General features: G+C 52.1%; 2 protein-coding genes across 2 annotated transcripts; one reads left to right on the top strand and one right to left on the bottom strand.

Moving 5' to 3' along the window:
* Positions 1–126: 126 nt before the first annotated feature.
* On the top strand, positions 127–2,790 carry COCSUDRAFT_30206 (SfsA-domain-containing protein; the record flags this gene model as incomplete). Its single annotated transcript, XM_005645478.1, has 7 exons — positions 127–299; positions 381–800; positions 975–1,132; positions 1,411–1,524; positions 1,716–1,787; positions 2,108–2,224; positions 2,581–2,790. Exons 1-7 carry the CDS (start codon positions 251–253, stop codon positions 2,788–2,790), a joined length of 1,140 nt encoding a protein of 379 aa, XP_005645535.1. The 5' UTR covers positions 127–250.
* Positions 2,791–4,116: 1,326 nt separating this feature from the next.
* Positions 4,117–7,797, bottom strand: COCSUDRAFT_54084 (hypothetical protein; the record flags this gene model as incomplete). The annotated part of the gene is made up of 7 exons (XM_005645477.1): positions 4,117–4,335; positions 4,602–4,826; positions 5,414–5,660; positions 6,266–6,484; positions 6,790–7,040; positions 7,336–7,453; positions 7,670–7,797. 7 exons carry the CDS (start codon positions 7,795–7,797, stop codon positions 4,117–4,119), a joined length of 1,407 nt encoding a protein of 468 aa, XP_005645534.1.
* Positions 7,798–10,803: the final 3,006 nt, after the last annotated feature.

Raw genomic sequence — 10,803 nt, 5'->3', positions numbered from 1 at the left:
GAACCACTTGGAGGAGGCCTTGGGTGCCCAACTGGGCAGCTCTGCTGTGCGCATGGGCAGCTTTGACTGGGTCAATGTGTGGCTCTTGCACAGCAAGTTTCATGATAAATTCCCATGAGAATTAGACGTCAACAGCCGCAATAGTATCGTGCAAGCATCACTGTCTGGATCGCACTTACCAGTCCGCAATACAAGCTCATCCTTGGGATGGATGCTCAAGAGTTAAATTCTTTGAGTGCGATGTAGAGGAATGCAAGCGGCATTAACAAGCAGAGTCTGTAGTTGGAGGTTGATCACTGGTGGGTGCGAATTACCAGATCAGTCCAAACGCCATGGCTCTCTTTCTTGCAGGGTGCCAATGGCTTTATGAACCTCTGCAGGTAAAGGCGGATTTTGTGTCATGGCGTCCCGCAAACAGTTGATGACAACCAAAAGACGAAAATTGAACACGCAGCAGAATGTATTAGCAGCCGGTTCAAGGCCCAACACCACAGATTTAGCAACCTCTCTCAAAGATGACACTATCGCTGAGGGCAAGGCAGCTGCATTATATGCCACCAGGCAGTCAAAGTTGCCTTCATCACAGTCAGTGCCAGTACCAGCCTCAGCATCTGCGAAGAAGAAGACATCTGAGCTCAGCCATGTCCAGGAGGCACCTTCTGGTGCAGTATTGGCCTCACTAAAAATTCCAGCAGCAACAGCAGAAAGAGCCAGCACAGGAATAGTGCGCAGGATCGACAGCCTGGTCACAGGGCGACTTGTGAAGCGATACAAACGCTTCTTGGCTGATGTCCAGGTCAGTTTCCACCTGCAATGAAATGCATGCAGGAGATCAGTGGCATGGCAGTGGGCACATCAAGGCAGGGCATGTGTTCAGCAGCTGCAATCCAGCAGGGCTGCAGCAGCTTCTTATTGCACTCTTTCATTCTATTGATTAATGAGCTTGCTGATGCAGATTGATGGTGCGGACCCAGCCAGCGAGCACACAGTGGTGCACTGCCCAAACACTGGGCCCATGACAGGTCTACTGGACTTTCCCATGGCTAATGTGTGGCTGTCAACCTCCGCCAATGCCAAGCGGAAGTATGCGCACACGCTCGAAGCCATTCAGCCCGACCCGCATGGACCTTGGGTGAGAGTTTTGTACTTTAACGCTGTGCACAGAACACTTTTTAAATCCGGCTCTTTGAGTCCTAAGAAGTCCACCCCGATGGAGGTGAAAGGAGAATAATGTCTACAGCCTGTTCATTTGAGGAGGGTCGAGACCCGTAATAAACAGGGAGGTGCTGCTGTACTGAAAGTGAAGGCCAGCCTCAAAGAACGCAAGCTACAAGTGCACCTGCTTTGCCATGGGCTGTGTGCCAGTATCTTTGCAGGAAAGACTGAAGATAGATGGTGGCTGCAATGCAGGTGGGCGTGCACAGTGCGAGCGCCAATGGCATCGTGCACGAGATGCTGCAGCAACAATTGTTAGCAGACCTCCTGCCATATGCTGGCATTCGGCAGGAGGTTAAGTATGGCGAGGTACAGTTATTGCTCATTTCTGCCTAGAGGCCACAACTACCTTCACGAGTTGCAGGTGTACATGGTGACACCAATGTGGGTATTTGCTGAATCACAAGCCGGGTCCTGGTGAGTTGTGGACTGGCAATGAGGAAGCCTCATAAAGCATGCATGCATGACATGCCCTGAGGGGGGATTTGTTGCTGCTGCAGGGGGGCAAATCGAGGGTAGACTTTGTGCTGGAGACACCAGATGGGGGGAGCATGTATGTGGAGGTCAAGAGTGTGACACTGGCAGAGCCCCTTTTAGCTTCCGATGCACCACTCCAAAATGGTGGGCTGCAGCACTCTGGTTGAGATGCGCCTGATGGACATTACATATGATGGATATCTGAAGTGGACACATCTTATGGACATGTGGACAGGGTTTTTTTAACAGATCCTGTTGCGTTTGGCAAGCTGTGTCATGGAAACTCAGCTCTAAGACGAGGGCAGGATGCTTTTTCCCGCATCTTGCTGCCACTCAGAGGAGTGAGAGACAAATTTTGATTTAGGTCAGAAAGAGAAGCATGGTGGTGATGTGACGCTGACATGCAGATAGGGAGGGCGGTGCTTCTGAGCACGCTCCAAAAATAGCCCTGTTCCCGGATACTGTCAGTGATCGAGCGCAGCGCCATGTGAGGGACCTGATGGGCATCGTTGCAGCGGGCGGCCAGGCTGTGGTGAGTATTACCAAGCCCACAGATATCGAAGTTGTTTTATGAGCCCTCTGGGATGCTACATTTACCTGTCCTGTCTGAAAGTTGCTTTTGGCTTCATTAAGGACCCCATGCACGTGTGGCGATCACTGTTGGGGGTGAAATGAAGCAATTTGATTCCGCCTTGTGCTGCACGATCCTGGGAACCAATATCAGAACCACGCTGACATTTTCTATTTGGGCAATGTGACTGGTTGCAGAATCTTGGTCCTGAAGGATGGTGGGCATGACCTATAATGGCTTGATTTAATTTGATGTCAGCCTTGCAACGTGCTGCTGCTACCGCTTACTAAGCTCTGAAGCGGCATGTGCTGCTGCAGATGGTGTTTATCATCCAGCGGGGGGACTGCGCCTACTTTGGCCCCTGCCACGCCAAGGATCCCACGTATGGCAAGCTGGTCATTGAAGCTGCTGCAATGGGGGTGCGCGTGATTGCGCTGCGGTGTGGCCTGGAGGGGGATGCGGCGAATGGCCGGGGGATTGTGCGATACATCGGGCCCGCGCAGGTCATGCTGCAGCACGGGCTTTGATGATGCCCTGACTCATCGCATTAGTAAAGAGCAAATTGTCACGGTCAGCGCAAGCACCTTTATTGGCATGTGGTTTGATGACAAACATTCAAGGGTGTCATGGTCTTGACAAAAATACACTGTGCACTGAATTCCTCAATGCTCTGTCAAGAATGCGAAAGAGTCAATATCGCGATAATGTCAATCAATTTGTATTACAGCCTGCCACATTTTATGAAGATGGGAACCGCATAACAGCAATACTGCTTTGATCTACTGTAACCCAGCATGTGGACCCTTAGTTTGACAAAAGGCACACAATATGTCTAGATCTCACAGAGAAAATAATTATCACATAATTCGTAGATTCTTATATTAGTTAGCCTGAGCTCAGAACACGCAAAGTACAGCTTCAGAATACCAAAATATTGAGTAACAGAGTGGTGCTCTTGAGGGACCCCTTTTCTTTGCCTCCTGCCGGCCTTGGCCATGGCAGCTATCTTGAGGGCCAGCATACCATAATGTCTCTAAGATTTCTAGTTTACGTCATTAGAAACATCCTTGACAAGCAGATAAATCGTACTTACATGCAAGGCATGCTGCATTGCATCCAAGAATTCATTCCATATAAGAATATAGATCGAGAGCGGCAAACTTCCTCGCCTTGATAACAGATAAGACGCACCAAATCTTCTGTGTTTGACCTTAGAAAGGTATACCTCGCACCCAACAGCGACTAATTGAAACTACAGACCTTGGGTAGGCTGAGGACAATAGAAAAACCCTAATAATACATTGCATACAGTGACCAAAGAAAGCACCATTCCCTCATGTGCACCTTTTGAGGACAGCTTGTCTCACTGCAGAGTGTGCCGCTTTCAAATAACTTTAAAGTATGATTGGAGAACACCGATGTTCTCAAGCAGCATGCACCGTCCTCTATGCATCAGTAGATGAGGCTCGAGTGCCCTGCCCGAGCAGCAGCAGGCTTGTTCTGCTGCAAGCCACAGCTGCGGCCAAGCAATGGGGTGAGCTGTGCCCTCCCCAAGCGAAGTGCTGGAACTACTCTATCGCTAGTTGCGTTTTGTGCCCTGCTGTTCTTCCTGTCCACCTCTCATTCCAATTTATGGTATGAAGGGCCTCTTTGCAGCATGTGGATATCACCAAATGCCAGCAGCCATGCAGTCCACGCGAAACCGCAGGGTCCAGCTATCTGCTGCCAAACTGCTCTCGCCAACATATCACAGGTGTCCGCTGCTCATATTGAGCGCTGCAGCCACCAGACCACAGGGCGCCCTCTGTCCTGCTGCCAGCCTCTGTCCTGCTGCTACAGTCGGTCTGGAAGATTCAGAGGTTGAGGTGCGGGGTGAGGTTGGAGGCTGGGCCGGAGGGGTGGAGGGCGGGGGGCAGCCAGGAGGGGCGGTTGGTGATGACCCAGTCATGGTAGTAGAGGATAATGGAGGTAGGCTGGCCCACGATGCAGAAGGTGATCCAGAATATGAAGTTGCCGATCTGGTCGTTGCGCAGCGTCTTCTTCAGCCACCCCGTCGCAAACATCAGCGGCACCTGCGCGCGCATGGATCGTTAGTAAGCGGAGGTAAGTTAGCAGAGGTGAGTTAGCTTACGTGAGGTGAGTTTTTGCATCACATGTAACGTGGTCAAGGGTCAAGCATGGCAACCCAATTTCCACATCACATGCTCTGCGGTGCAAAGAGGGCATATGAGCAAGGTTATCACAAAGTACATTCAGCCAAGCCATAGTGGGGGTGAAGAGTGGACAATAGCAAATCTCCAATACGCACAGAAACTTCAAAAGGACAGCAGGGACACACCTGTGACATGACGCCGACGAAGGCCCAGCAGCGGACCATGTGCAGCGGAAGGCCGATCAGCAGCTCGTGGAAGAAGGCTGACACGGCAAAGACAAGCGTTCCGGCCCACACGCGCGGCACTCCGGCGCGCAGGGCCGGGTAGTAGACGTGGCGCAGCATCCACTTGTGCACCGGCGAATTCCACAGCCGCCAGTAGTCGCTGATGTCCGTCGCATTCCACCAGTCCTGCACATGTGAATTTTCTCTTAGTGGGGTGATCCTTCTCCCTCAATGTGTAGCCATGCATTGATGCATGCAGAGCTGGACTCGCATGCTGCAGTTGCCCTGGCAATGTAGCATGCAGCCCTGCACGGGTTGGCAATCTCAAAGCTTCTTTAGTGTGAAGGGTTGCATAGGCAGCCTTGCATGCTGTAATCTTTCCCTACGTTATTCAGCTTTGATAGAGTGCTCAAATCCCAGGGCACGAGGTCATCCATAGGAAACTGTGATTCTTCACCCTTTGAAGGCGGAGCCACAAAGGGTGACAAACCACAGAAGAGCTATGGAAAGCAGGTGCTGGGTTTTCAGCCACCTGAGAGCTTGCGCCCTGCTATGTCGTGCCAACAACCAGACTGCCAACCCAAAAGGATAGGAATATCCAGCAGACACAGTCCAACAATGACACAGCGGCCAATAATGTGCTGTCCCTATTCTAGAGACCATCCCGCTGTGTATTCCATCATTTTGACTCTAAAAAGTGCAGCTGAACTTGCAAGAAGGTCCCCAGAGTGGGGACGCCACACTATTTGCATTTATTTTATCCTGCAGCGCACCTTGTAGAACTCGCGGTCGCCAAAGAAGGTGAGCTCGGCGAGGATGTTGAGCCAGAGGTGGAAGAGGCAGTAGAACATGATGATCCAGCCGTACAGCGTGGGCAGCGACAGCTTGAGCACGCGCTCAATCATGTGTGGCCAGTTGAGCTGGCGCAGGGGCACCAGGCTGTTGGCGATGGTGGGCTGCAGGTACTGCTCTGTAATTATCAGCATCACGCCTGCCAGCGCCACCAGCCGCACCGCGTACCTGCTCCCACGCACAGAATCCCAGTCAACGCAATGGAGTCACACCGCATGCATGCGTAAAAACTTGTTTTTCGGCGGGTGGCACAGAGAAAAGGGAGCTCGCACGCACAGACTCCCAGTCAAACTGCGGGTCTGTCGTGTCAGGGCAACACCTAAAGGTCGTGAAGATACCAAGCCTTTAGACAAAAGGACAAGTGACATCAGTAAGAAGGATACAACAAATGCACGTTGACGGAAGGCACAAGACTGCTTCTAGCCGTAAGAGAAGCACAAGCAGGTGTGCTCATCACAAGCATCCAGACAGCTGCCAAGCGGGTGCATATGGGTCAGGAGAATGTGCATGACCAAGCATCACATGTTTAAAACAAATTGCCCGCCGAATCAAGCAAACAGTTCCAAACCATATGCGCGCTCTTCTAGGCACCCCCTACATGCACAAGCAGGAAGGCGCCGCACCTACAGCATTGAGATGAACATGAACCTCAAACATTTTTTGTCCACCTGATTGGCAGATGAGGGCCACCAGCAGTGACTCCACCCCAGACAATGGTGTATGAGTTTCAGACACACGAAACGCCACCCAGAGAGGCAGGAGCGTGTGCGCACCAGAGCACCCAGCGGCCGCGGAATCGGGTGGAGCGCGGGTAGGAGGGCTGGTAGATTAGCGTGGGCAGCGGCAGGAAGGAAACCAGGTTGGCCAGGGTCAGGTTGTTGGGGTAGGACACCAGGGCCACCCCGTCCCAGACCCCCTCCTCCGCTATGTCCGGCTCGCTCGGGCTGCCATGCCGCTCGTGCGACCGGTGGTCCGCCACGCGCCTGCGCGACCTGCGCGCATTCATGCATGCGTGGTCCTGTCAATAACATGACTGAGCTCTCACTCCCCTCCAGGCCAACGCTTGCATGCAAAGGGCTCGCAGTCAAGATCAGGCTCTAGCTCTGCTGTTTGCTGTTGTTGACCGATGCCCTTTCTAGCAACCCTGGGCAAGAATGTCCGGCCAAATGGACAAATCTCCGGCAACGACTGCATAACTTCAGCATTTGGTCTGAACGACACACTACGACATATTTTGGACTACTTCATGTTGTAAAGACAGCCTCCACAGATGGGTGGGTGACAAAGGAGCGCGCACCTGAGGTCGTAGTTGCAGTGCGCGTAGGAGACCAGCTTCATCCACAGGATGACGGTGCACACGACGACGAAGAACCCGGGCACCGGCTCGGCATGGGTCGTTTCTACGACGTAGCAAGGCACCGCCAGCGTTAAGAAAAGGTTGGTCACGTGCAGCGTAAACAGCAACCACTCCGTCGAGCGGCCCATCTTGGCTGCCAGCCGCCGCGCGTCGCTCGGCCGCAGCTCCTTCTTCTTCTTCGCCGTGGACGCCTGCATAACAGCAGCATGCTCAGCAGATATGAAAGATGAAGAATTTTCGAAAACTAAATGCATACTTCAAGCACTGCAGTTGAAGGGCTCTGGCTTCGTGCTTATTGTACTCCTCCATTTTGCATGCCTCCTTGCATCACTGCCGAAGTCTCTAGCATCCCAAACAGGGGATGAATACCACAGCAGACCAGCATGCCAAGCACTGCTCACATGTGCAGGTACACAGTCTCTATCAACAATTCATTAATGCAAGTCGAGCTTAGAGCAGTAGGAGCTGGTGCTAGGAGCAGCGCACCTTTTTCTCAGTCTTCAGACGTGCAAGCCCAATGCGCTCAATGAGATTGGCGAAAAGGACAAACATTGCGAGGGCAGGCCAGCACAGCAGTAGCGGGAAATTGCCGCTGGGTACCAGCCTGCATGCAACATCACACAATGACACATCCTCCTCTGCGTGTTGTAGCAAGGCAGATTGCATGTCTGCACCACATGCAAGCAACATCTGCAAACACATGATGCGGTGTATTGGCATGTGCTGCCAATCAAGAACAACAGCTTTTAAGTCAAGATCTTTCAAGGTACTCTTCAAGGTACTCAGGAAGAATTACACCCTGCTGCAGTCAGCCACTCACCATTTGAGCCAGTTGGCGGGGCTGGTCAGCACGCCGTACTTCAACAGGTTCTCCACTATCAGCCGCGCATTGGCCGCCACCAGGATCAGCATCATCAGGTTCAGGATGCCTGCAATGCAAAAGAACATGTCTGAATGGCCCAGGCAGCATCCTTGATCATTCTGATTTAATTTGGCAGCAAAGATCATTGACACAGAATCACCCTGGCAAACAGACAGCACTTTGACAGAGCGATCAAGGTCCGAATTTATTCGCCTGCTCAAATGTACTCCACCTATTGCAGACGTAAGTCTATGACAACCAAGAATAGAGCAACAGCAATCTGTTGTAAGCGTGACCCTGGAATAGCGCACAAGTGGTTGGGCGTTGGGGGTGCAGAACAGCAAAACTACACGTCTCTTGTCATTCAGGTTTTAAATCTGGCTGGGAAGGCTGTGCAATCAGCGCAGCGTGCAGCGGCTGCGCACCGGAGTGCTGCGTGAGGGCGATGCGGTCGGCGGAGAGCATGGAGGGGCGCGACTCGGTGTGCAGGTTGGTGCTGGGGTTGATCTGCGTCTCGCGCCGCGCAGCGCGCTGCTGCGGCTTCGGCCGCGGGATGGCGCCGGCCTCCGACATGCCGGAGTCTGACGTGTAATCGCGCGCCGCGGCCGACACCGAGCGCATCGCGAACGGCGGCGGCTGTGGTGTCAATGGCGGGTCACCCGGGCCGGGGTCGCGCGGCTGCAGCCGGCTGCCGGCCGTGTCGCCCGGCGCGTCCAGCAGGCCCTCGTGCGTCGCTGACGAGGCGCTAATCTCTGCAGTCCAGATCCCGCAATCAACTTACCTGATGTGCTGCCATGATGGGGGGGAAATAAAAATGATGTGTCGAATACTGGAGTCAATTCACATGACGCCATTCCCATGCATGCAACGCCCTTTCCATGCATGCAACCCAATCATGCAAAGAAGTGCAGCTCTGGATAGACACTGGCAGTGCAGGAAAAGACACACATGCGTTTCAATTCAATAGTGTGGGCACGTACCTCCATTGTCGCTCCACCTGTTTGCCAGCTCTTCCCGGGGGCTGAGCACTGGGCTCACACGCTTAGCACCCAGCTCCTGTTCCCTCTGCACAGCCAAATGAGCTGATAAAATACACTTATTCTGGAACTTTTCTTCGCATGCACTTCTCTGAGATAGCACCGCTTGCATGAGCTTCTGATCCCTGACAAAGTCACCAACTCCAGACTGCGGCTCCCATTTTTGACATTGACAACACTTCCATGTAGGGCAGTAACCGCAGCCTAATGCTTAACCATGCTCGAGGCCGCTCACCCATCGCACGTCAGCTCCTCGCAGCGGAGACTTCTTCCTGAATGCATCCGCCAGCAGCCGGCGCTCGCAGCCAGCATTCACCAGCGCCTGTATCACACATGCAATTACTCTGAACCCCTTTCACTTTGGATAATAAATGCAAACCTCACATGACCTTCCCCATGCTCACATGCAAAATATACTGTAAATGCTTCATATGTTGCAGGCCATGCACGCATGGAGCTCATCCGGACCATGAAATTGCCAGACATGCTTAGAAAATCCTTGGCCCAGACAAAATGGCAAGTAGCATGCATGCTGTTCTGTGCGCACCTGAACCCAGACCGCTGCATCGTTGGCATCGGAGGTGCTCATGCGCATGAGGCTGAGGCCGCTCCTGTCCACCACGCTGAAGCAGTAGAAGTGGTTCTTCTTCTTCCCCTCCCACTCCACTATGCATCCCTGCCAATGCAAGGAAATCCTTGAGATTTTTGGCTGGGTAAACATGGCATGCATCAAGCTTGCAGCTAGACATTCCATGCTTACACAATATGCACGGCAATAGAAAACATGGAATATTGCAGCACTAGAAACACATGGCCTCCATAATACTGGCCCTGATCAATCGGGAAGACTACAAAGGGTTGTAGAGAGATTCATGGTCCTCTCAAAGTTATTGCATGCATGCACATGCCTGACTGTGCATGTTTAAGGGGGATGAGACACACCGCAACGTCCACGTAGCCCCTGGGATGCAGCGTGGTGTCCTTCTCGCTCTTGTAGTACTGCAGAGCGCTGCCATTGAGTGTGAAGAAGCGCGGCTCCCATGTGTTGGAGAAGAGGCCGCTGGAGAAAGGGCGGTACTTGTATAGGTAGCCACACTTGGTGGGCTGCTTGTTCTGCTTTGCCAGCACCTGCTCAGACAATATGCTTTTCAGTGAGATCATGATAGCATTACTTTGAGAACATGCATCACTAAGGGATGATGCATGAGTTTGATGACATGCATGAGTCTACTGACATGCCCCATGCAATGAGACAGCAAGGCATGTCAAGCAAAATTTGATGCAGTACATGCATGTGTTGTCAACATGGAGGTGCTCTGCGTTCTCACCAGAGCTTTAAGCCTTTTGTTTTCTTCTTCCAGCACTCTCACTTCCGCTGCAAGCTTGGAAGCATCCAGGGGCTTGTCTCCATTGGCTACCTCAGGAGCCTTTGCTGCAAACTTCAGCATCTGGTACTTGTTCACGCTAGCCTCTTATCAGGATGCTGGTCCGTCCACCTTTACGAATGCATGCGTGCCTTATGAGATGTCCATACTTGGTGACAAGAACTCAAACGAGGTGTCAGATCGAGGGGCGCCAAGCCATAAAGGAATAAAAAGTAGAAAATTTTCTTTGAAGATGCTCTCGCATGGCCACATATCAATCGAAGTTTTTACAAAATATATCAACAAATGTCCAGATCAAGTTGTTGCATGTAAATACTCGAGGTTGCAAGTACCCACCGATGAACGCACGACATTCATACGTACAGCGTCTCAAAATCGCTGTACGTGTAAAGATAGTACTCACATTATAAAACTTACACTCATATTACAAAAATTCTGATTGACTCAATCAAGAACCCTGAAACAAGGAACAACGAGACAATAATTACCTTCAGGCTGGGAGAAGCGGAAGGATGCAGGTGCAGCAATGCAGCGTTCTAGTTTACTTGCAGCACGGTCATTTTCCCTAAATCGCCAGCACTTGGCCCAGATGCCGAAATAAATCGCGCGTCGACTGGATATTCCTCCTTTCTAAGCTCCTTGACGTACCATCAGGTGCTATTTATGACAC

The sequence above is a fragment of the Coccomyxa subellipsoidea genome, assembly GCF_000258705.1.
Source record: "Coccomyxa subellipsoidea C-169, whole genome shotgun sequence".
NCBI classification, from domain to species: domain Eukaryota; kingdom Viridiplantae; phylum Chlorophyta; class Trebouxiophyceae; family Coccomyxaceae; genus Coccomyxa; species Coccomyxa subellipsoidea.
The sequence above is the reverse complement of the archived record's forward strand: the minus strand, read 5'-3'. Positions and strand labels throughout refer to the sequence as shown.